This window comes from Protopterus annectens, chromosome 1.part1, assembly GCF_019279795.1.
Source record: "Protopterus annectens isolate FY-2018-M chromosome 1.part1, PAN1.0, whole genome shotgun sequence".
Classification (NCBI taxonomy): domain Eukaryota; kingdom Metazoa; phylum Chordata; order Ceratodontiformes; family Protopteridae; genus Protopterus; species Protopterus annectens.
Window position 1 is genome coordinate 270,835,476 of NC_056726.1, and position 27,510 is coordinate 270,862,985.

The following is a 27,510-nucleotide window of genomic DNA, read 5'->3' on the forward strand; positions in this document are numbered from 1 at the left end:
TGTACAGATGCTTGTGCTGAAAATGTATTTGCATGAGCTTTGCTTGTGTTGAAATGAATCAGCAGTGCACCCTGCTGAAATGAAGAGCAATGTAAATGTATTTTTGTAGTTGATTTAAATGTACATGTTTAACAGAGGATACTAGCACAGCAGAGGTTAACTTTAAGAAAAATAAGGGAAATGTAAATGAGCTGTGAAGCCATTAAAAGGCACCCACAGTGCTAAATAGAACCAGAGTCACTGGGTCTGGGGAACAACCTCAGTCCATTATCTCAGTGAAAAGAGGGGAGGCCCCAGGCACTGCCATAAATGTGTGGGTGTGTATTGTAGCCATCTGTGATAACTTCCTGTCTCAGCTTCAAAGGGGAATTCTGAGAGAAAATAGAGTCAGGTTAAATCATGAGGTCATTCTGCCAGCATTCTTGGAAATTATATTTTAGATATTACAAAGAGAAATCTGAAGAGTATTGAGTATTCTGTTTGAGAAGCCTGACTAGAAAGACCATCACCAACAGCATCTTGCCCTGTGGTAGTAAGTAACTTAACTAGGGAACAGTGATTCTTTTAGATTTAGTCAGTGGTATATGGAAGCTTAGCTTAGATATTGTTTTTCTTTATTTCTTTTCAATATTTCCTGTGATCTGAACTCTGTGGTTTATTGTTAATATATATTCAGTATTTTCATGTACTTTTATTTATTATTAAATATATTTATAACTTTTATTGTGGCTGATCCTTGTAGAAAGTACTTAACCTTTGAGAGTGCTTATATTTATTTGGTGACACTGTGTGGGCCACTCCAGAAGGCCTAGTCATCTTGGTGAACTTCTACCATTTGTATTAGTATTAATATTATACAGTATAATTGGACACCATTTTTTAAGAGCCTTATAGTACTGACTGGTGGCAGTGAATCTACCTTATAGTCTGGGCAAAGTTGGTAGGGTGGGTAATTTGTGCCAGCCTTTCCCAGCTCTGTGTGTGTGTGTGTGTGTGTGTGTGTGTGTGTGTGTGTGTGTGTGTGTGTGTGTGTGTGTGTGTGTGTCTTTCTGTGAAAATTAAATCTTGGAGTGTGTGTGTCAGCTGTTTGGGACAGAGACACGAAGCACTGGGTTTACAGAGAGGGTGCTGGAGACTTCACTTGGACACTCAGCTGAGGACCTAACCCTACAGCTGTACCAGTGGGTGCTCTTATAGGGAACCTGCAGGAATACAGATATAGAGACATCCAGACCATGGGCTGTGTATGTTTCCTGTGTGGTCTTAAGGGAAACTGTACTTGATGCAGAGAAGTCTGCATCTGGTAATACTGAGTATATCCATTTGTATTCCAAGTCCACGTCTCTCTCTCCAGTGTCAGTGGTGAGGATTCAAGCTCCTTGTTACTGGACCAGCGTGGGGACGAAACATATTGATGGCCATCACATATTGATAGCAGAGGTGGGCATCACATTATTTGGTTGCCCTGCCTCCTGCCTAGCAGTTCTACCATGAAGTTAACATCGCTGACTTTCCTTACCACCTTGAAGGGTTCCTCCCAAGCTGCCTGCAGTTTATTGTGTCTGATAGGAATGAGAACCATCACCTGTAACCCCACAGCATACTCTCGAGCTCGAACATTCTTGTCATAACAGAACTTTTTCTGCTGTTGGGCTCCTGCCAGGTATCTTGGCTTTTACTGTTGACTATTACATCATCATTAATCTTATTAGAGAAAGTTGTGCCATAATTCCTGAAAGTTCATATCTAATGGACATCCTTGGAGAAGCTCCTTCTTTTGTGTATAGAAAAGCCAGAAACATCAGGAGTTGGGTTGAAGGTAGGCCCAAACCATTGGATACATGCACCAATAAGTGTGGAGCCAACTGTTTTTTTTGGGGGGTTTTTTTGTCAGCGCAAACAAGAGGGAGACATGTTTTTCTGCCCTTATTTAAAGAAACTGAGTAAACTCAATACAGGAGGTGACTGTAACCCAACGCAGGTGGTTTACAGGGCAAGCTGCAATGACTCTGATGCATTTTATGTGGGGAAAATGCTCAACAGACTTAAAAGAAGGAGTTTTCTCCATCTTTCCGAAATTAGAGCTAAGTGCAAGAACAATGCACTGACTCAGCACCTGCAGCTTCACAAAAGACACACTGGCTTTAAATTTCAAGTTATTCAGTGTGTGGACCTTTTGGAATTGGAAGGAGACATCCCTAATATTTTAGAAAAACATGAACTACTGTGGCAGCTGAAACTGAACTTTTAGAAAATTGGAGCTTAATTATTATTTCTTGATAAAAAGCATACTAGAACTCAGAAAGCTGCTTCACTGTTTAAAAAGCTATTAAAAGTGTGATATGGGACTGATTAATGCTGACATTGCACACTAATATTATACATGCTAATATTGTTATAAACAAATAACAAACATTATAAATATTTTACAATGCAAATAACTGACATTGGTGCTGTTTTCTGATACTTTTACTCATTTGAACCAAGTGCTTTATTTCTAACATTTTTCACTGTATTTCCACCTTAGCAATTATAGGTATGATTTTCCGCTTACTTAGGTGTTCACTTGTAGATTTATACACGTTTACTAGTATTATGATATGTTTTTTACACACAAACTTGACTAAGTATTTATTTGGTATGAAAGCGATATTTGTTAAGTGTTTCAGTTTATAAGTTACTAATATTTATTATGATAGATGTTTTGTGGTAGATCTTTTTGTTAGTCATTTTGTTAGTGAGTTGGTTTCTTAATTAATAAAGTCTGGATTAGTAGGTTAGCCTTAATAAACTGTTCTTGTACATTTTAATTTGCCTCTATCTTTTTAGTTTCAGTTGTAAGGTAGCACAGTCTCAGTTTACAAGATGGTGTTAAGGGGGAAGGGGTTCTTGGTTAAAGGAATGAGTTTAATGCTTTTATTGCCCTTTACAGAGCCACCCTCTGTAACCACTCCCTTGCTCCAAAAAAACTGATTATACATAAATTAATAAATATCTTCAATGCTTTTCATCATGCTCAACTAGGATCGCTTGTTTGTGTGTTTCAATAAAGGATATTCCATTTTTAACTCAACTGTGGGCTACCTACTATTTTATTATTTTGTAGAACATTTTTTAAAGTTTTAATTTTTTTTTTGTGAACTAGGTGCATAACATATTTCAAGGTGTGAATTTCATACCCTCCACAATGCGAAGTTTCTGCTTGGTTTGTTTTTGAGCCAGTATAAGTTGATTACTGTGTTGTCTGAGGCTTTAAGGGATACCACAGATTTTTCTGTTTAATGTTATGAAGAAAATACGTTATTAGTAGCTTTGGATGAACTACATAAAGATGACTAGTATCATACTATAAGATCCAGTCATATGTAGCCCAGTTTAAATAGAACAGTATTTATGAAAACATAAAAATATTAACTGCCTGATAACATATACTAAGTCAATGTGCACAATCTCTGCAGAAATAAAAAGTCATCTGAATAATTCCACATTAAATAAAACTGTTAGTAATGCAGAGGTTGTTGCTGGCAAACAAATGTGCATTACAGTGCTTCATCTACAAGTTCAGCACCTGCTGCCCTTTAAGAATAAATTGCCCATGTTACATTAAAAATGGCATGCTGGTGATATTGCCTTCACATTTCCTCAACTAGATTTGCTATACAAAAGGGAATGACTGGTAAACAATGACAACAGGTTAATAGTTACTAGGCATGTAGTCTGGGAGACCATTAAAAAGCTTAGTCCAAATTCCCATTGACTCCAAAGTCTTGCCTGGTTAAGTGACTTCCTCAATATCACACAGTAAGTAAATGAAGGTGGAAAGATTCAAACCCTGCACCCTTGTCACAAGAAACAGCTCATTAATAAGTTAGAGTTTTAGTCCTCTGTGCTAAATACTAACTGCCAGCATAACAGTTTTTCAGTAAATGCTGAAACCCTTTACAGTTTGCTCGTGTATAGAAGACTGTATCACAGTAATATGCACTGGTGACCACATAATAGATGCTGCAAATCTGATGGTTCTGATCATCACTTCACATAATGCAGACACTATGACTTGACAAATGGCAACCCCTTTCCAGCTGCTGGATGCTGTAAAGAAGGTACTGCAGAAATACATTTATTAAAATGCAACATGTTTAGACTACTAAAATGCAACATGTTTAAACTATTTACACAATCCAGGCCTACTAATGAATTAATTCTTTAGTGCAATGAATAAAGCAGAGCAACTAAAGACGGTATAGATGACTGCACGCTGCTTTTGTTCAACAATTCACAAGTCATAAAAAAATCAGAAATATTAATGCATACAACATACCATTTTGGGAGGGAGGGGTTACATTTTTGCAGGACAAGTGCATCTTATTTTTGACATTCCAATGTCTTCTCCATCAAGTATAGTTTTCCCCCCAGACATCACTTAGTACAGGTCTGACCTACCTGAATGGCTGATAATGCCATATAGTTGCAGCATACACCCCAAGAGTCAACAGAGCCAGATAGTAGACAAATGGAGTCCTTTGCAGGGTAATGAATCAGGCCTCCGCCAGCCATACCAATATCCCATTACTTGGCTGTCTCTCCTCAGTTACCCTAAACATTGTTCAAACCTGTCAAAGTTCATCCTATTTTCTTCTTTACTTTTACAATTATCAGGGATTTGAATTTCATTTAAAGCATTTTATTTAAAATTTTACAGAAAAAAAACACTGACAGCAATTTTCTAAACAAAACATTCTCACATTGAAAACAGACCAAGTATGAGAAAGCAGTAAACTTCTCTTTCCCTGAAACTCATATTTAGTTAAAATACATCTAGCAACCCATTGAACTACAAGAGCCGTGCTGGGAACTCATACTCAAAGCACACATAATGAAGTACTAATTAGCGTCTATGAGAAGGGTGCAGGAATTCAAACGAAAAATTTGCAATGCATTTGCTAGCAGCCTGTGACAGTCCACTGGACCCAAGTGTCCCTTTTCAGAAGTAGCCCAGGAGTACTGTATAGTGAAATAAACTGGCATAGTCACATAGGAGACAAATGTGAAGGCTAAGGGAATCAAGCCATGTACTACAAGAAGCAACTCTTTAGCCTTACTGATCTGCACTAAATGGTACACAAATTGTTATAGCCCGGACATGCTGCATTTCACACCAGTGTGCCAGTTAAATCATTAAAATTAAACTTAAAGTGATTTACCAAAAAATCATTAAAAGAGTCCTGGCAACTGATGTGTAGAATTATGGTTATTTCCTGCCATACATACAAAGTACAGATTTTGAGTCTGTGTGGTTGTCAGCAAATCACTATACCAGACAGCTCAGCTTACTAGGGCATTTACACACACACACACACACACACACACACACACACACACACACACACACACACACAGTACCCCACTATTAAACCAGTTACAGACTGTCCCCTTACCTGTATGTATGGTGATGTCAGGCTTCTGTGATTCGGGGGGGGGGGGGGGATAAAGCTCTGGCTGTATCCCAGCTGACCTAAGATTGACTAGCAAGCTGGGAGCAGGAAGCAGTGATGAGGGAAGTGGGAGTGAGCAACTGGCGCTGGCATACTCATCTTAAGGTGAGGGAGATACTCTAGCCCACTTCAATACCAGTACCTGCTGACAAGACATGTACATGCCATACAGTGTGTATGTGAAGCAGATGTATGCTTGGCTCTATCATACCATGCCTTCTGGTAGCTTTCATGGACATATGTTAGAATGTGCATGCTTACGGGAAAACATTACAGACCCTGCCCATCAGCTGCATACACACCAACTACTGGGGAGGGATTAATGCCAAAATAGGGAAAAAAATGCATCACGGCTGCCTGGATGATAGCCATATCACAATTGACTTATGCACTCCTTGCAGGGAATGAATGGGCATGGTTGCAGCAGTAAATAAATGGTCATCAGACAATAAAGACAGAAAAAAAATTGTTTTCCGTATTGCACTAATGAAAATTATTTTACATCTGTATCTTTATTCCAAATATCACTGGGTCAGAGTAACAGTTATGGTTGTAACAATTTATGAAGTTTAAATACTCTCTAAAACTAAACTATGAAAAGGTAAAATGCTTTAGTGGGTGCACAGAGAACTGAGTTGCACTTGTTGATCTCACATTTCTTGGCAACCGCTGTAACAAATTGTAGCTAATATCCAAAATGTTCAGTGCATTGTGATTTCCTCCAAGACTACATATACTATGTGACAAAGTTTGTAAGGGGTCACTAAATGAATCTCTAATTTTTTCTAGCCATGTCCTACCAGATACCAGCAAAACAAGCAGACAAAAAACAAGGGTGATTAAGAAAAGTTTTAATCCTATCTACAACCATACTATGGTATATGATGGATTTAGAAGTTCAGAGATCAGAGAGACCTGTGTGGAGCTAACTATATGGGACCATGAAACGTTCAGCAACCATTTCCTTGGAGGAGTACGTCTCAGTCTTGGCACAGGTATATACTGTTTATATATAATGTTCATATATAAATGCAAGTGCTATTTTTCTTTAATATGGTCTCAGCTTTACCGTTTTTTTTTAATTTCCTGTAGAAATCCTTCTGATTTTGTAACTTTTCAAAACATGTTCCATGATCATAAGGTTCATAAGTTCATAAGTAGGTACTAGGCTATTGGCCCTAGGGCCTATATAAGCCTAGTCAACGGTACCCTGGCTTTCGCCACCCAAGAAAATTATTTTCCTGTGCCACTGTCGAGCAGAGCCACAGAAGTGATCCCAGGGGTGAATTTCCCATCGCACATGCAGACATGGGGAGGATATAAAAGTTCCATCTAGACAGTGACCCATAAGGACTGAACCACAGATCAAGCTTTGAAATAGGGATCTTAACTGCTCTGTCATACCACAGTCACCTAGTATTTACTTAATACCAGTTTATTTATGTAATGTCTTCCATATCCCTACTGCTAACAGATCACTGCATGTTTAGCAACTGGGTAATAGTCTGAGGTACCACATCCAAGGACTTGGTACAAGAGCTTTACGGACAGTCTCATACTTTTGAAGACTACAGTTATTGTTCTCTGTTTAAACAGGAAACTATCTTTAAACCCATGCTTAGGTTCATAGGTTAGTACTAAGCTAACTGCCCTTGCGAGCCATTTTAAGCCTAGCCAATTATCCATTGTGAGACTCCAACACTGCACCTTTTGTTTGTAAGGCAAACACCTTAACCATTAGGCCACCCTCCCAACCCTAACCTAGTTTTAATTATTTCACATTTAAACTAATATCTAGCCATGTTTTGCTATGCCCATTGCCATTTCTTTGTTTTTAATGGGTCAGCTTTACACTTTATTATAGAAGCTGAATACAAGGTATTCTCTCACTTCATGCTCGTGGATGTATCGCTTACATTACGGCTTCATTTATTCTAATGCATCAGTTTGAAAGCAAGTTGTTTTGTTGATGACTCCCCAAATGAGCAGTAGCAAAACCTTCCCACAACTTTGTGTCGTATGGGCAACTGAAACTGCACACAGCATCTCAATCAGTGTAAGCACACAATGTAAAATATATATTTTTTTGATTGAGCAAAATATAAGCTGACAGTCAATAAAATAAACAAGTTTACACTGGTAGCTGAAATGCTACATTTTTTTCATAAATAAGGTTAATGCCTCCACTTAGCTCCCCAAATACTAACAAGTTTTATCACAAAAACTTTTTATACATTTGCAATTTGTTTGAGCAGAGTGAAGGGAGGGGTTGGCAGCTCTGCTTATATGAAGCACCACACTGTAGAACAAACCAAACCTCACACCACAAGTTCCAGGCCAGATGAATCACTCAGTTTAGTACACAGACTTCTTCTTTCGGCTTTTTCCCCGGTTAGGGGTCGCCACAGCAGATCACCTTGTCCGCTCATGATTGGCAGTGGAGATTTACAGTATCGAGCTGCCAGCCCAGCGAGTTTAGTACACAGACTGATTTATTAAAATAAAAAATAACTTCTGCAGTAAAAGTTAACAGCAAAACTTCAAACTCTTATACCATTAAGAGCAAGTAACACTTCTCTGGCACCTCAGCTTTCAAAAAAGCCTTTTCAGAGTACATCTTTCGCTGGTAAGCATACATTTAAATACATACACAATTAAATAATCATCCAATTAAGAATTCACTAAAAAAGCCAACTAAAAAGGTTAACTTTTAATATTTTTTTTAACCTTCTTATATTAAATGCTTCCAAGAGAATTCCCTATTCAAGCCTCCTTAAATGTTTTTTTTTTTTTCATCAGTACTAAACCTAGTATTTACTTATTCCAAAACAGTTGCCTGTAACCTCAGTTGGGTCTCCAGTATGGTGTTCCTTAAAGTGCATAGCTACAGGACTCTGAAACCGTTGCTTCTTGATGTCCCTTCTATGCTCTTTTAATCTTACAGCAAAGCTTCTCTTGCTCTCTCCAATATAAAATAATCCACAAGGACATTTTAAACTATATATAATCTTTTCATTATGCAAGTGAAGCTGCTGCTTCTATCCTTTTTTTTTTCCATTAATACTTTCAAAACTATCAACTATGATTTTGCATACCATGCAATTGTCACATGGAAAAGTTCCATATCCCACTACATGGTTTTCTATATTTTTTGGTCTCATATTTTCCATGTACTAACATGTCCTTAAGACTCCTGCCTCTTTTTATATGAAAAACAAAGTTGTTTTAGGCAGGATTTTTCTTTCTATATATAGAACCAGTAATACCCAACTAAAAGACTTTTGGCTTTTCCCAGTTAGAGGTCGCCACAGAGGAACTCCGGTCCGCTCATGATTGGCAGTGGATTTTTATGGTGCCAAGTTGCCAGCCTGATGCCCAGCCTTCAATGAAGGCACGGCCATTCACACTCGCACCTACCTGCATGTCTTTAACGTCACTCGACCGTATTTTCTCTAAAGTTTTAGAAAAATGAGTATACTTAGACACAAAATATAACTCACTTTCTTTTTCCTCAACATTATTTTTCTGCATTATTATGTTTTATGCTTTATTCAGAAAAAAAAAAGTTATCTTAATCTGTCAGGCTAAATGTAAATATTGTATATAGTTGAATATTTATTGACTGTAAACAATCATTATGTTTTAAATCAAAATAAAAAACTGAGAAAAAAAAGAAGCAAAGATTTCAGAGTCCTGTAGCTATGTACTTTAAGGAACACCATAATGGAGACCCACAGGGGTTGCAGGCAACTGTTTTGGAACAAGTAAATACTAGGTTTATTACTGATGAAACATTAAGGACCATTTAAGGAAGGAAACAACATTTCTTTTAAAATATAATACAATGTTTCCAAGAGGTTTGAATAGGGAATTCTCTTGGAAGCATTTAATATAAGAAGGTTAAAAAATATTAAAAGTTAACCTTTTTAGTTGGCTTTTTAGTGAATTCTTAATTGGATGATTATTTAATTGATCAAATGCATGTATTTAAGTGTATGCTTACCAGCAGAAAGATATACTCTGAAAAGGCTTTTCTAAAAGCCGAGGCACCAGAGGAGTGTTTGCTCTTAATGGTATAAGAGTTTGAAGTTTTGCTGTTAACTTTTACCACTGAAGTTATTCTTTTATTTTAATAAATCAGTCTGTGTGCTAAACTGAGTGAATTCACTGGCCTGGAACTTGTGGTGTCAGCTCTCCTTATATATTGAAAGTTCAGTGTTTTGCTGATAAATTTGTGAGTAGAGGTAGCAGTGCCCCATTTTAAAGGCAAATATTGTAGAATTTGTCTATAAACTGTTATCAAAGTTAATTAGGAAAAGCAATCTTTAAATTTCTTCCATGCATGCCATTTAATTCATTGTAAGTAGTCAGTGTAGTGTATTGACAGTAGTCATATGCAGTTATTAGGCATGTTGTCCTGGAAATCATTAAGGACATAATATTTGGTTAAGTAACTTGCTGTGAGTTGCACAATTAGCAAATGTAGGCCAAAGGACTCAAACCCTGTATCACAGGCAGCAGCTCATAAACAAATCATTTCTTTAATCCTCTGCACTAACTGCCAGACTATGTATCAGTGGAATTACTATCTTAATGTCTGCAATACTATTTATTAATAGTAGTTTTACTTGGTATGGATATATACATTTTTATCCATATTTTCTTTTGTTTTTTTTTTGTTCATATTTTTTACAGATTCCAAGACATCTGTTATCCTGGAAGCTTTTTAATTATGAAATTCTGTACATTTTGTAAGATAATGAGGTCAGAGAGACAAATATGTCTAGAGGCTTGCTTTCTGCTCTCTGGCAGGCTTTTTGGTTTTGTGGAAGATGCTGACGTAACTTGTGTCAACCGTCTCATTCTTGGTCTCGTTCATTTATGGATTGTCTAGCCCTGATTAAAAGGAGCCAGTACTCTACAGAAATGTCTGAAAGTATGGTTGAATGCACCCTTTATAACGTGCCCATCTCTAAGTCACTGCAATGCAATGCATCTCTGCTATAAGCCCAATATGAGCACCTAGTTAAACTAATAAAACTGCCGACTCTCGACAAGTTGGTGGGCAGTACCATATGTTTAACATTGACTGAAGATATATAATCTCTGTCTTCCAGTTTTTACATTGGAGTCTTGCTACACATGAATAATATGAATAATCTGCATGAAGTATCATGCAGTCAGTATGAGCCAATGGTTATAAACAAACCTTTACATAACCATAGTTAAGGACCTCATCCAGCTTTTGAGACAGGCACAGAGTACAGTATGTCTCAGCCACTGCACAGATAGAACTGTGATTTATGAACAGAACTACACACCACCAAGTACACAGCAACTGCCCACAGAGTGCAAGGTATGGTGTACTGGGATGCAGAATTGTAGCTAGGGTGAGGTGAAGGGACCAACTGTAACAGGCGAAAGCTGTTAGTGACTGTTGTCCTCACCTGAGAACTGGAGTGTATAGCTGTCCCGTATTCAGTAACAAATGCAATTCAGCAGCTGAAATGTAGCTATTTACTGAAATAGTCGCTGCTTTTATATAATAGAAATATTGGAATATTGGTGTACAAAGCATCACAGCAGAAAAGCTTTAAGCAGACAAGAGGAGACAGCTCTCCTTTTTTTGAGACAAGTTTTTTTTGGAGAGGGGGTCTGCACTTCAGCTTCAGTTTAGGGGCTGGACGGGGTGCTTATTTTCCTACCTACTGCACCCCTATAATGTACTTTATTGGGGCTCACTTTGCATTTATCTCATTGATGCCTTGACAGATGGTACATTATCGGAGTTCAGTGAAAATAAAGATGCTTTTCTGCATTATAATCATCTCTATCAGTAAACCTTAAAAATATTTCCATGTAGGGTTCTGTCTTGACAAGGACTTAAAGAATATGAATGCAGAGGGCAAACTTGCTGATCTGTGCTTCTACATTTTGGTTAAAGTATGCTACCTTTGAGGAATAGATGACTGCCTAAAGATATCTGATTAAAATCAAAAAAAGCTACCATGTCCCTGCACTATGCTCTAATTAGGCCAGTTATAGAGTGCAATGCTTACTTTGCTTGGTACCTGCCCCTACACAAACCATAGCCAGAAAGTCTCCAGCAGTCCTTAACTAAAATATTACTAGTATAAAGACTCTTGGCTACCATAACAGGCCTGAAGTCCATTCTCTCTACTTAGATCTTCATACAAGAGCTTATAAGAGAATGATGCCTGTAATTTTTCCATTAAGGAACCAACCCCTCCTTATCTCTTCCATCCTGATGACTGATGACAGAAGCATAGCTTCAAACTGAATGCCAAGAAATGCATCATTATCCCATTTGGGGGAAATGGTGTCCCCACTAATTGTCACATTAATAACAATGTACTAAGCATGCAATCAGTCATGAGGGACTTGAGCACCCAGGTTGATAGCAACCTGACTTTTGACCACTGTGTTACCTCCAGTGTACAGAAGGCTTTCTACATGGCCCACCTCATAAGTAAGGGTATTTCATCAAGGAAAAAAATCCCTGTATTGGTCCCTTATCAGACCCATTATCAAATACAATCCCACCTTCGGCATGTACCTTGCAAAACACATACAGCAGTTGGAGAGACCACAGAGGTTCCTGACCAGGAAAATCCAGGGTCTCAAACATCTATCCTAAACAGGCTAAAAGCCCTGTCCTTCTACTCAGTCTCATACAGACTGCTTAGAGATGACATGTCTGGCATACAAAGCTGTCTCAGACTCGGCCTTGATGGAGTTGCTACATATCTGTAAATCAAACTACACTCACACAACCCACACGCAAAGTCTCAACCTGGTCTGTGACATTAATAGAACTTGTTGGAGGGATAGATTTGTGTCCCAAAGACTCCCCCATCTGGGAATAAACTCCCTCTCCATGTCGGGCAGAGTACCTCTCTAGCCCTCTTTAAGAGGAACCTGGACAACTGGATGGGAAACAGAAAATACACCCCTGGGATCCCACCTGTGTCCCTGCTGGACTGGGGAAACAGGTGCTAGCTCTGAGGGAACATGGGTGAAATTCTTGGTTAGGCTTATAAGAGCCTCCGGGCCAATAGCCTAGTGTCATCCTATGAACCTATCCCCATAAGACAAACAGCTCTAGGAACAAACTAAAAAAGCACAAAAGTTCACAAACTGTAGAAAAAACAAAGTCAGCACTCCTGGAACCACACACTTCAGCAACTCAAGTAAATCCTTGTAGTAAATGGCCACAAAGCACTTTGGGAGTGGTAAAACACTTTTTATTAAACCAAAATAACAAATAGATAAGCGCTTTCATCAAGAACCTTCTCAACTTCATCAGATAAGAGCAAATCCAGGAAGCACTCTTACATACATCCTGCAGGAGCATTAATTAAGTAATAAACCAATCCCATCACACTGACTAAAAAGGACCTCCCTGAACTCATAAATATTCATGAAATGCAATCATAAAAATATTCTTAAAAAGACACTCTAAAACCAGCATTAAATGGCATTAACAAGTGCAAAGATGCTGAAAATAAATAAAATACAAATATACAATGTATAAAATGGTGTTTATATAAAAATGAAAGTATATATAAAAAATATATAAATATTTTATATTTTTATTTTTTATATATTTTACCTTTCCATTGCTTTTAGTTTTAACAGGCAAGCAATGGAGAGACCTGCCAAATTAATTCTTTCTTTTCCAAAAACCGCCCCATGGGCTACCGCTTTCATCCAGGTCAACAGTGTCCACAATGAAAAATTTGAAAGAGTTGTCTGATTTTTCTGTGCAGTGTTTTCTCACATTTACCAAGTCTGATATCCCTTAAATGCTCATAAATTCTGTTTTTAAATTTCCTCTCTGTCTTTCCAATATAGAAACATTCACATGAGTTACACACTGCACAATAAACAACTCTTTCAGTATGACAGTACACCTTCTTATTCACCTGTATTTTAAAACCAATCACCAAGAATTCATGACCTTCCATCACAAAACTACACTGAGCACAGGAACCACATTTTTTCATAGACCCTGCATGTATAATGTTTCCGTTAGACTCTAAAATGCATTTCAGGTTCATCCCTCTCTTAAAAACAATATTTGGTTTAGTTCCAACACATTCTCTGATATTCCTATCATTAAGCAATATAGCCCAATTTTTGAATAAAATACCTAACACATCCTTATTGTTACTGTGAAAAGTAGTAATAAAAGCACATTTAAAATTTGAATTCTGTTCAACATTGGATTGGGCCATTAACCAAACAGCCATCAATAGGGCATGCATCACCTCATGGTGACCTAACAAGGGTTTAAAAACATCTTTCTTTGTTGACCACCTCAATCATGACTTCATTAAGGCAAAACATAGCTTTTAGATGGTCACACAACTGACACTTCTTCTCAGTAAAGACGTCAAATATGCTATTTGTTTACTGTTAACCTCATGTGTGACAACATAATTATGTTACAACACCACCCCAAACTGACCACCCCCCACACCTTCCAATTTGTAAAAATAGTTCATTATTGAATAGAATTAAATATTGACTTTGTTCCTGATAACAGCATTATTGGATTTGAAGTTGTATACTAGAAAATTGAATCTGAATGTTTTATTTAAAGATTGTAGGTCAATCATGGATCCCAGGGGTTCTCTGGTCTGATCCTTGGCTGGGCTGGTTCCTCCCACATCCCAAAGACATGCTGTAAGTGAATTGGACACTCTAAATTGGCCCTAGGTGACACCATAAAACTCCACTGCCAATCATGAGCGGACAGGTGATCCGCTGTGGTGACCCCTAACCGAGAAAAGCCAAAAGAAGAAGAAAAAGGTCAGTCATGGATCCCATTAAGTTATCCAGTATCTTTAACACCCCCAATCATCCCTCACTACAGCTTTTTGAAAAAGTTTGTGAATTAGATATGAGGAATGTTAAAATGGCAAAAAAGCAAAAATGGAATTTGAAACAGGATGAAATAAATAAGTTAAGACAAATGTCTGATAATAAGGACATTGTCATGATGAACATGGTGGACTACAACAATAAAATGGGGTGTTGTCTTCATTTAATGAACTACATGGTGCATATAAGAAAGTGAAAAGTGTTTCACAGGATTTATTCATTGAAGGTAGTCTCTCTCTCTGGATGAATTTAATTTTTTAAGTATAGCACAGCCTAGAATCCCTGTCATTTTCGGGTTACCCAAGATACATAAAGACTTAGACCAACCACCTGTGCGGCCCATAGTTGATGCAAAGGGGTCCATTACCCACCCTATAGTCAAATTCTTGGACATCAGATTGAAGGACTTTGTGCAACATGAACCTTTACTATGTAAGGACTCATGGGACTTTTTGAAAAGGATTAAGGTGTTAGAATTTGATGAAACAGTCAGTTTCATCACAATCAATGTCCGAGATTTCTATACGGCAATACCGCATATCATAGGCATGGAATGGTTTTGTGAGACTTTATTAGAACTAGTACTCACAAATAATTTCATTCTATTCAATAATGAACTGTTTTATGTTGGAATGGGAAAGGAGATTTTAATACCCATGGTTGGTTTAATTTTGTATACATACACAGTTCTACGATAATAAACCCCATGGTTTAATTTCTGTACATTGTATACACAGTTCTACGATGATGCCTTTATTTGTTGGAATGGTCAGAATATATCAATGGCATAACCAGTTTTTTAAAGTTCACACATGAGGTTAACAGTGAACAAATAGCATATTTGGATGTCTTACTGAAGAAAGAGTGGCAGTTAAAGGCCTTTGTAGCACAAATTCATAGAAAAGCAACCTATTCAAACAGCTTTCTGCATTTTGATAGTGCACACCCATTTAAACAAAAAGATGTTTAGTTTGTTTGATAACTTCTTAGATGAATGTGACCATCTGAAAGCTATGTTTTGCAAGAGGGGTTACCTGTTATGGCTCCTTAATGAAGTCATGATTGAGGTGGTCAACAAAAAGAGGTTTTTAGGTTTTTTTACCTTGTTAGGTGAGGTGATATGATACCATTGATGGCTGTTTGGTTAATGGAGGAAACTGACTTGACCCAATCCAATGTTGAACAGAATTCAAATTTTAAATGCAGTAACAATAAGGACGTGTTGGATATTTTATTCAAAACCAAATATTGTTTTTAAGAAAGGGATGAACCTGAAATGCATTTTAGAGTCTAACAGAAACATTATACATGCAGGGTCTATGAAAAATGTGGTTCCTGTGCTCAGTGTAGTTTTGTGATGGAAGGCCATGAATTCTTGGTGATTGGTTTTAAAATACAGGTGAATAAGAAGGTGTACTGTCATACTGAAAGAGTTGTTTATTGTGCAGTGTGTAACCCATGTGAATGTTTCTATATTAGAAAGACTGAGAGGAAAATTTAAAACAGAATTTATGAGCATTTAAGGGATATCAGACTTGGTAAATCCACAAATGCCTTGAGTAAACACTGCACAGAAAAATCAGACCACTCTCTCAAATTTTTCATTGTGCACACTATTGAATTTGATAAAAGAGGTGGCCCATGGTGGCTGCTTTTGGAAAAGAAAGAATTAATCTGCAGGTCTGCCTAAATGCGGGGCAATAGCCAGGATTGAATGACTCATTCTCCATTGCTTGCCTGTTAAAACTAAAAGCAATGGAAAGGTAAAATATATAAAAAATAAAAATATAAAATATTTATATACATTTTTTTATATATACTTTCATTTTTATATAAACATTTTATACATTGTGTATTTGTATTTATATTTATTTTTAGCATATTTGTACTTGTTAATGTCATTTAAATGACGGTTTTAGAGAGTGTCTTTTTAAGAATATTTTTCTGATTGCATTTCATGAATATTTATGAGTTCAGGGAAGTCCTTTTTAGTCAGTGTGATGGGATTGGTTTATTACTTAATTAATGCTCTTGCAGGATGTACTTAACAGCGTTTCCTGGATTTGCTCTTATCTGATGAAGTTGAGAAAGTTCTTAACAAAAGCACTTATCTATTTGTTATTTTGGTTTAATAAAAAGTGTTTTTACCGCTCCCAAAGTGCTTTGCAGCCATTTACTATAAGGATTTACTTGAGTTGCTGAAGTGTGTGGTTCCTGGAGTGCTGACTTTGTTTTTCTACAGCTCTAGGAACAATACGATTAAGGATGTGAATCTCCACCATTCTGGAAGGACAGAGTTATTTCCCAACATTTTCTCCATTTCTGGAATAAATTGTCCTTAAATTTTAAACAGAGTGAGATCCTCACATCCTTGAACCTTGATGATTGGATAGGCATCTGCAAATTTATTCCTCGATAGATGTGCTTTGCCCTTTCAAAAGTGGGAGGTCCATCATGAGGGATACGTTATCAGCAAGGTGCATTGTTATTCCTATGATCCTAATTGCTTGTGGATGACACATGACAGTACTGCTTGAGCTGGAAGTAAAGCTGTTTGAAGTGTAGGACAGTATATATTGCCTGATTATATAACTGCTAGGTGTTAGGAAAGGATATGCTGAGGTAGGCAAACATGCCACATGACAAATCTGTAGGGAATAGTAATCCTGCCTTATGTATGCATTCTGTGTACTGCACCTAGGTTAATATGGCTGAGTGAAATGTGACATAGTAAACTCTGAATTCTCGTTTAGCAATTTTTAAATATTTAATTAACTGTTACTAGTGTGGGAATTATTTCAAATACCTGCTAGCTTCTGGGTCAATTATTTTGCATACCTGCCTGATTTCATTTTAAGATAAGCCTGTAAGTATTCACACTTAAAATCAGTCCATTCAGGCATTATTCTAGAGTCCACATCAGTGCATAGTGGAGCTCAGTCTCCTTAAAGCCTCCAAACTTGTCCTCACTGTATTACTAGCATCATTTCCTGATTACATTTTACTTTCCAGCTTTATACTTTTGCATGTTATATTTGACTCTCCCTAAGACATGTTTAGAATATGAATACCCTCCATTTGCCTGGAAATGTGAAGAAATCTGTGTGATCCTGTGATTGACCAGCTTAAGGTTATGATGGGATATAATTTGATTGGGGCATTATAATGGCTGATGGACTGTCTTCTGGCAAATGTATAAAGGCAGTAAAAATGTACACAAAAGAGATTAATTTGCTTAGACTTGTCGATAATAGCAGATCTTCAGAATTAGCCCCCTTTATGCTGTACTTGCTGGACCAGTTCTAGAGTTTCTGAACACTGTGCGTTACCTGCAGATGAACCATTATCAGAATCACATTTATTGGCAAAGTATGTGCACATACAAGGAATATGACTCCGGTTTCAGTGACTCCTCCAAGTGTAAATTACATAAACAACATACATTCAACTATTAAAAAGACAAAAAAATGTGAATATACATATATATACATGTACAAAGTGCAATGTGCAACTCAGTGCAAGAAATACATAAATAAACTCTGAAAGAAACAAGTATTAATAAGTAAATAATATTGCAGAACCCACAGAGGCTTGGGAAAAGAACACTCGGCCTAATAAGCTGAATTAACCATTTATGAACTTGATGGGCTGTGGAAAAAAGCTGTTCTTGTATCTGCTTGTTTTGATGCACATTAATCTATAACACCTGGCAAATGGTAATAGTTCAAAAAGATGGTGGCCTGGATGTGAGGGGTCGGCAATGATTTTTCCTACCCGTTTCATGACTCTGGAATAGTACACGTCCTGCAAGGAGGGTAAACTAGCAGTAATGATATTTTCATCGGACCTGAGTATTTGATGTAACCTGTTTTGGTCAAGTTTAGAGACAGATCCAAATTACACTTATGGATGAGCAGAGAACAGGCTCAATGACTGCTGTGTAGAACTGCATTAACAGCTCATGTGGAAGGTTGAACCTCCTTAGCTATCACAGAAAGTACATTCACTGTTGTCTTTTTTATGATGGACCCTACATTGGTCTCCCACTTCAAGTCCTGGAAGAATGTAGATCACAAATAACTGAAGGTTTCTACAACTGACATGGCAGTATTAAATATAAAGAGGGGGATGATACTGTAGGATCACTCCTAAGTCCACGGTCATCTCCACAGTTTTAAGAGTGTTCTGCACCAAAGGCCCAGCTGCTCAACCTCCTGTCTATATGCAGACTCATCACCATTCCTGATGAGCCCAATAATGGTTGCATCATCCTTGTATTTAATACATTTGAGAGAGGGGTCCTTAGAGGTGCAGTCATTAATGTAGAGGGAGAATAGCAGTGGGGAGAGCACACATCCCTGAGGGCACTTGTATTTGATAGAGCAATAGCTAGATGTAAATTTCCTCAGTTTCACCTGTTGTTTCCTGTTAGTCAGAAAACTGGTGATCCAATGACAGGTGGAAGCAGGAATGGAAAGCTGGGAGAGTTTCAAGTGAAGAAGTTCTGGAATAATTGTATTAAATGCAGAGCTGAAATCCACAAACAGAATCCATGCATATGTCCCTGGGTTGTCAAGATGTTGCAAGATATAGTTCTGACACACATTAACTGCGTCATCTACTGACTGGTATTCTCGATAAGCAAACTGAAGGGGGTCCAACAAGGGAGCTATAATATCCTTCAAGTGAGCTGAAATCAGCCTGTCAAAAGTCTTCATGACCACCAATTTCAAAGCACCAGGCCTGTAGCCATTCAGTCCTGTTATACTGGGTTTTTTCAGGACTGGAATAATTGTGGCTTGTTTGAAGCATAAGGGAACTTCACACAGCTCTGATGATTTATTAAAAATCTGAGTAAAAGCAGGAGCCAGTTGATCAGCACAGATTTTTAAGCAAGAGGGTCAAACCCCATCTGGACCTGTTGCTTTCTTACTGTGCTGTCTTTTAAACAGGGGCGGCCCGTGCTATTGGACTGCCGGACTGCAGACCCCCAGCTGTAAAAAAGAAAGAAAATAAAAGATAAAAACGAAAATTAAAAATCGCGGACTTTCGCGCACTAGTCCGGACTGCTGCTGAGACAGTCTGGAGCATGAGCAGACTGTTTCAGCAGCAGTCCGGATTAGGAAACATCTAAGAGCAGAGATCCTAGAAGTCTATGCAGTTGTAACTGCATAGACCGTTGCTGGAAACTGATCAGACTCGGACTGCAATGTTGTCAGGCTGGTGTCTCATCTGGGGAAGAACATCTCGCGTGGTGGATTTGATGCTCCAACGGACATAATGCGCAGGCAGGTTTGTAGTGCTCTAACAGCTATGGATTTAATGGCATGAAGGGATCTACATCACTCCAGGTAGGTGTGTGTGTGTGTGTGTGTGTGTGTGTGTGTGTCTGTGTGTGTGTGTGTGTGTGTGTCTGTCTGTGTGAAATGCCCCAGTTGCTATATACTGGTGGCTAGAACAAACTCATGGTGGTGTGGTACGGAATACCCCAGGCTTGAACCCTGTACCTTGTATGCAGGTGTTAAGGACCTGAATTCCCTACCCACCACCATTTGTAAAAAAAAATTGCAGATTTTTGCCTCATATTTGATCTGATCTGTTCCTCATAATATCTGTGGTTTCTAAATGTTGCAATGCTTGATATTTGATGGTGCAGTGGTAGCATTGTTGCCTTACAGCTGCAGGTTCTTAGGTTTGATTCTTGGTTGGGGTGCCTTCTGTGTGGGGTCTGCATCTTCTCATTGTGTTTGTGTGGGTTTGATTTTGTGTCCTCCCATGTTACAAGACATGTCTGCATTATTTCTTCCTTGGCCTCTGCTGAAAACTGTTTTTTTTGTTCCAAGTCAGACTGTCCTGATTAACAAATGTTAAATAAAATTGACAGGCATTTGAATTTCAGACTTCAGGTTTGTGAATGTTTAATTCCTTACACATTTGATGGTGCAGTGGGTAGCATTGTTGCTTCACAGCTATAGGTTTTCTGGTTTGATTCTTGGCTGGGGTGCCTTCTGTATGGAGTCTGCATCTCCTCCCTGTGTTTGTGTAGATTTGCTCTGGTGTCCTGCCATTTTACAAAGACATGTGCATGCAGTATTTCTCCCTGGGCTTCTGCTGAAAATTGTTTTTGTTCCGTCAGAAGTAAAAATGACAGGCATTTGAATATCAGACTTCAGATTCTTCAGAAAATACATAGTAACACAACCTTTTATTCTAGCAATTTTCTAAGTTTATAAGATGAATATTTGAAATTTTGTACCTATTTTTGGGACTGTATTCCCCCATTATTGGCTTTGTCCAGGTTTTTTGTGCTAAGGTTGACATTTATGGCAATAACTGAATTCACTGAATATGTTTGAGGGCTGTATTCTCTCATTACTGGGTTTGTCCAGGTGTTTTGTGCTAAGAGGTTGACAGCTTGACAGCTATGGTGAGAACTGCATTAAATTTGTTTGTACCTTTAACTCTCTGGATTTGTATCATACACACTATTTCAATTATATTTCATTGATTAATTGTTAAATTGTTGGGTAGCACCAGTATATAAAATGCACCTGGTGCTCTGATGTTTATTCCTTTGAAGGCTGTTGAGCCGAGGTACCGGAATAAATTTGTTGTATCCTGTATCCTGTTCCTGTGGTTTGTTTCACTTCATTAAATGATAGCCATTTAAGTTTCAGTTTTCCTCTCTTTCACAAAGCAGCTGATCTGGTGTAGTGGTATGTTGCTCTGACTGTTTTGCACAGGGACCTTGGCAGTAAAATGTATGGTGGTAACACAGCATTTTTCTTTCACAAAGCAGGTGATTTGGCATAGTGGTATGTTGCTCTGACTCTCTTGCACAGGGACCTTGGCAGTAAAATGTATAGTGGTAACACAGCATTTTATTCTAGCAACTTTCCAAGATTATACAAGCAATGTTTAATGTGTCCCTGGTTTTTGGGCTTTTGACCCCCCCCCCCAAATAAATTTGGCTTTATCCAGATTTCTTGTGCTGCGAAGTTAAGATGCAGTTGAATATTGAGTAGATTTTACAAGGAGCTGAGAGCTGCAGGGGAAGAAAAGTTTAGTGCTGCTTATGCTAAGTCTGCTTGCATTGTTAATAGCACAACAGGTTGTGTACTTGCTTTTGATGCAGAAGGTTGTTGGTTCTAATCCCACAAGGGGTGAATGCTGCCATACTGAAAAAGTTAAGATACTAACTATGAGCCTGTTATCAGTTTGCCATCCATTTCCTATTGCAATATTACTAGCTTATCATTTTTAATGTAATATAAGCAATTTATTCCTCTGGGGCATCAGACACTTTATTTTTCGATGAAACCGTGAAATATAAAGGTGTTTGCTAGCAGCAACCTCTTCATTAGTTACAGATTTATTTAATGTGGAATTATTTAGATGACTTTTTTACTTCTTCAGAGATTCTGCATATTTACTGATAATGGTGGACTGTAGAATTGTGCATATTTACTGATAATGGCGGACTGTAGAAGTTTGAGTAGACTTTTATGATGGAAATGTTCTGAACCAGGCAGTTTTGTCATTATGGGTGCATGCATTTTGTTTCATTGTTTACTGGAAAGATGTTCTGAATTGGGCAGTTTTGTCATTATTGGTGCATGTGTTTTGTTTCATTGTTTACTGGAAAAATGTTCAAAACTGCATCACTGATCAGTATTAGCAAAAAACTACGGGCACTCATAAAATTGTCTAAGGCCAGCTTTGAGAGAAAAATTGCACAGGACACTAAGGATAATCACAAGGCTTTCTTTAGTTATGTTAGGAACCTGGGTGGTAATTCCCAGATATGCTCAGAATTAGTCCAAAATGACAAAAAATACACTGAACCCACAGACATTGCCAACATCCTAGCTGACAGGTTCAGCGCAAACTTCTCCCCCCCACCAAAAGGGCAAATATCTATCCCAGCAGACTGCTGCCCCTGACATCTCAGATGCTCAGGTAAGAGCCACCCTCTCCAAAGCAAAAAACACAGCATCAATGGGACCAGACGGTGTCCCGGGCTGCGTCCTACATGAACTCCAAGAAGAGCTAAACCCAAACATAAAACTACTGTCCAATCTCAGCCTTACTACAGGATATGTGCCCAAAGAGTGGCGTACAGCAGCAGTGGTCCCTCTCCATAAAGGTGGTGCCTCAACGGATCCTGGAAACTATCGCCCCATAAGTCTGACTAGCTTAGTCTGCAAAGCTATGGAAAGGATCATCATGGACCTCATAAATAAAGATATTGGGGACCTACAGACACTGGATCCTACCCAGTGTGGCTTTGTTAAGGGCAGATCCTGCCTTTTAAACCTGGTTGATTTCTTTGAAACAGTCACCAAGGCGATTGACGAGGGGAAGGTGGTCCACACAGCCTACCTGGACCTCGTTAAAGCCTTCGATACAATACCCCACTCGGGCATTATAGATAAGCTCACCAGCTTAAATATAAACCCCTATGTCACTAGATGGATTGCAAACTGGCTGAAGGACAGAACCCACATGGTTAGAATTGCTGGAGCCATGTCAGACTCCATACTAGTTACAAGTGGTGTCCCACAAGGCTCAGTCCTGGGACCTCTCTTGTTCAGTATATATTTCTCGTAGGTACAGGCCAACACGGAAGGACTGTGGCTGACCAAGTTCACAGATGACTGCAAACTGGGTGCCATAATCAACTCTCCAGCCGACACAAGCATCCTCCAAAAAGGCCTCATAGAAACAGACAACTGGTGCCAGAGCCATGGCCTCAAGCTAAATGCCAAAAAGTGTATAGTCATCCCCTTTGGCAAAAACAAAGTGCCCACAAATTACCACATAGGTGGTAATCCATTAAGTACAGAAGAAGTAATTAGGGACCTGGGGACCCAAGTTGATAGCAATCTCTCATTTGACAACCACGTGGCCAAAGTGGTTAGAAAAACATTTTATATAGCCCACCTAATCATGAAGGGATTCACATCTAGATCAGGGGAGGTCATCGTGCCTCTTTACTCATCCCCATCAGGCCCATAATTGAGTACAATGTCCCTTTTGGGATGTACCTTACCAGACACCTGCAGCAACTGGAAAGACCCCAAAAGTACCTCACCAAGAGGTTCAAAGGGCTCAAACAGATGCCATATGCTGCCCGGTTAAAGAAACTCCAGCTCTACTCAGTGGCATACTGCCTGTTCAGAGGCGATCTGTGCCTGACGTATAAAGCCATGTCCAACCCAGAATTAATGGACATGCTGCACCTCAGAAATTCCAAACCCCATCGAGCTACACGCTCGAGAGACTTGAACCTCAGCACTGAAATAAATAGGACATGCTGGAGGGACAGATTCATAACCCAGAGGCTCCCTTCACTCTGGAATAAAATCCCAGTCAAGGTTAGGCAGAGTCCCTCATTGACTCTCTTCAAGAGGAATCTTGATGAGTGGATGGGAGATCGTAGGTTTACCCCGGGTATCACTTCTGTGTCACTGTTAGACAGAGGCACAGTATACTAACCTCGAAAAAGGGCAGAGCAAAATAAATTTAAAATGGGTGGTGAAAGCCAAACACATTCTGGCTAGGCTTATAAATGCCCTAGTGCAGATAGCCTAGTATGAACCTATGAACCTAAACAATAGGAAGGTGTATCAAAGAGCACATGTATGTTTCATATGCAAGGGGTCTATGATTTGAAAACAGCCCAGAATTAATCTTTATCTGCCACTGGTAAAATGTATTTTCTTTGAATGTAGGTTTCAATGCTGTTTCAATGAATGTGACTTTCAAGGGCAGAGAAGTTTTAATGCTAAATTTGTTTAGCAGATGTCTTAGTGTTTGTGCTGTAAAATGCAAAATAAAACTTTCAAATGAAGTCCAAATCATCATAGAAGTAAATCAATATGCACATTAGTGTTTATGGTAAATGGAGTGAAATAGCCAAGTAATGGATCATTGGAATGGCTGCAGGGGGAAGCTCCATTCGACCATGATTTTGTGAGGGGGAAGGGCAGCAAACTTAGACAGCCCCAGCTGAGCTATACCTCCCAACTGTCCATATTTTCAAAGAATGAATAGATTTTTGCTTCTTATTTTTGGTTTGCTCCTCATAAAATTTGTGGTTTTCTGGCAAATCATGTAGGAATTAAGTCACTAAATAATGGCACACTGAGTTTCAGACTTCATAACCTTCAGAAAAATACATGCTAAAGTAAAACCTTTTGTTCTATCAACTGTCTCAGTTTATACAAGAGCAATTTTAGTACTGTTTATATGTTCCCCCAATATATTTGGCCTTGTCCAGATTTATTGCATTAACAGGTTGAGAGGTACATGCAAATAAATTGCTTTATAGAATTAGGCATAGCCAAACCTCTCAACTGTCCCTGATTTTGGCTCAAAATGTTGCTCTTCCCCATAATAATCCCTCCGCAAAATACAATTTTGGAAGAAAACATGGAGGGTTTACAATTAAGAAATAACTGTAATAACCAGAGTTATAGATTACTTTTATTTCAGAAATGCATGTAGATTCTTTTATTTTGTCAGCTGCTCAAGTTAGCAGTACTAATATTAAAGTGTCACTTCTTTGACAGGTTCCCAGCTGTATTGTGTGGCTATTTTATATTTTTACATCACATTATTGGTCCATTTTTCATAAAATTGTGTTTTGTTTGGCAAATTAGTGACAAATCATTAAAGACTGAAGTTAGAAAATAATGACAGACATTTGAGTTTCAGATTTCATACCATTCAGAAAATTCATACTAATGCAAGACCTATTCTATTATCTTTCTAAGTTTATAAGAGCAATATTTAAAAATTGTCCTTGTTTTTGGGCCTTTGTCCCACTTCTTTGTATGGCTTTGTCCAGATTTCTTGCTCTGAGGTTGAGAGGTATGACAAATGTGTAAGGGCCATCACAGTCAGCCAGAGACATTTCAAATTGTGACATACTTGTTGCACCCCATTCCCCCATGTAGTGACTCTGGATGTGTCGAAGCAAGGCAAGGAGTAGTTATGCAGTGTAAATGTGCAGAGTATCACCCCCATCCAAGGTAGACACAAGTACTAGAATGGTTTTTCATCTGTCCTTGATTTTTGCAGAATGGTCTGGTTTCTGTCATATTTTTTGTACTGTTGATTTATGCTTATTACTCAAAGTGCCTGTTGCTCTGTGTTTAAGTAGCAATACTTTAATGACCATCATGTAAGCTTGGCTGAGATCGTAAGATGCAAGTAAGCTTTAATAAGCATACTGTTAAAGAATTGCCAACATTGAAAGTCTTTCTGTTGTTGCCATGTAAAGAATACTTAACTAGATAATGTATAAGCCTTGGATATTGAAATGCATATGACAGGATTTGTCATAAAGGACAGGATTGCATTATTTTAAGAAGCTCATTACACTTGGAGACTTCCAGTCATCTCTGCAGGCTTTACCCGTAAACTAAACAATGCCAATCATGTGGTCCATAACCTGTACAGTAATCCTTTTAAGCAATGTATCTTGAGCTTATTTATTTTCATTTTTTACTTTGATCATGTTTTCTCCATGAAACAAGTAGATAGTTGTCAGGCAGCAGGTCTTTTTTTGGATAAGAAACATTTTTACAAGTGGGGGCATCAGAGATTTCTACTTTCAGCATGTTACTTGCTACTTTAATAAAGCTGAATATAAATTATAATTAGAACTGCAGTGCAAGAAGTGGTTTGAGTTGAGTGCTGCTTGTTTTTCTTATACTTGATTTTGACTGGCATTCCATTAATGTATTTAAAAAGTAATTTATTTTTTCATGCCTCACAACCTTTTCGTTTCCATCTAGATATTAAGTAAGCTGTCATGCAGCCAATGCATTGAAATATTTTTATTCTTCTACACTTCATTTTGTCTTGATTGGACTCTCATAATGACGGATTGGCACCCAGGGCAGTGTATTTAATTAGTTTTTGTGGTTTTGAGCATAGCTCCTCCCCTTTATAGTTGACCACACCCCTTCCCATTGACCCCACCCATTCAGCTGTCTCCTGCAGCCCCCCTTTGATTTGAAGTCACCAGCTGCCACGGCTTTTAAAAACTGACACACATCCTCTTCACAAATAATTTATGCAGGTTGAATATGGGAATGTGTGGAAGAGAGAGAGTCATGCAAGTCTGAACACGAACAGAACTGGCAACGGTGTCATTGGCAGCCCGAGGCTTATCAAACTTACAGTAAAAAGCATTCAAGTCATCAGCCAGCTGGTAATTAGCTGCAGTGTAGGTGGATGGTTTCCTGTAATTTGTAATGTTTTGTAGACCTTTCCACACTGATGCAGGATCATTGGCTAAAAACTTGTTTTTTTTTTCAGCTTTTCAGAATAGTTCTTTTTAGCCACTTTGATTTCTTTTGTCAGTGTGTTCCTTGCAGATCTAAAAAGTGATCTATCCCCATTTTTATAGGAGTCTTCCTTAGCTTGATGAAGCTGCTTAAGTTTAACTGAACCAGGATTTGCTGCTGTTAAATTTTAATTTTAGTCTTAGTGGAGATGCACATACCTTCACAGAAGCTAACATGAGATGTTACTACATCTGCCAGTTCATGCAAGTTAGCAGCAGAATCTTCAAAGATACCCCAATCCGTACAATCAAAGCAGGCTAGCAGCTTTGCCTCAATAGTCCACCTTCTCGCAGTATTGATCACAATTTAGCAGATTTTAGTTTATTCTTATAGGTGGGAAGCAAATGAATCAAACAGTGGTCAGAAAAGCCCAAAGCTGTACGGGGAACAGCACAATAAGCATGTTTTAACAATGATCCAGTGGGTTTCTGTTTCTGGTAGAGCACTCTATATGCTGTGAAAATTTAGGAAGTTCATGATTGATATTTGCTTTATTAAAATCCCCTAGAAAAATCATAAGGGAGTTTGGACAATTCTGTCTATGCACATTATTTGAGCAGACAGTTTTCATAGCATCACACTCACACAGGCTTGAGGTGAAATGTAAACATTAATGCACATTTTACTTAACACTGTGACATCAAGTGCACCAACCTTCATTAATATAAAAGCAGATTCCACCTCCTTTACTCTTCCCTGATAGTCCCCCAAATACATGGTCTGCTCTGTAAAGTTGAAAGCCAGACAGA

General features: G+C 38.3%; 1 protein-coding gene across 3 annotated transcripts in view; it reads left to right on the plus strand.

Moving 5' to 3' along the window:
* The window catches only part of LOC122804506 (synaptotagmin-like protein 2), a 3,492,381-nt gene that overhangs the window by 3,220,554 nt on the left and 244,317 nt on the right, over positions 1–27,510 (plus strand). For all 3 annotated transcript variants that reach the window (XM_044074423.1, XM_044074432.1, XM_044074438.1), the window contains one exon: positions 6,285–6,490. In XM_044074423.1, the coding sequence (XP_043930358.1) occupies positions 6,285–6,490 (206 nt within the window). The remainder of the gene's footprint in view (positions 1–6,284; positions 6,491–27,510) is intronic.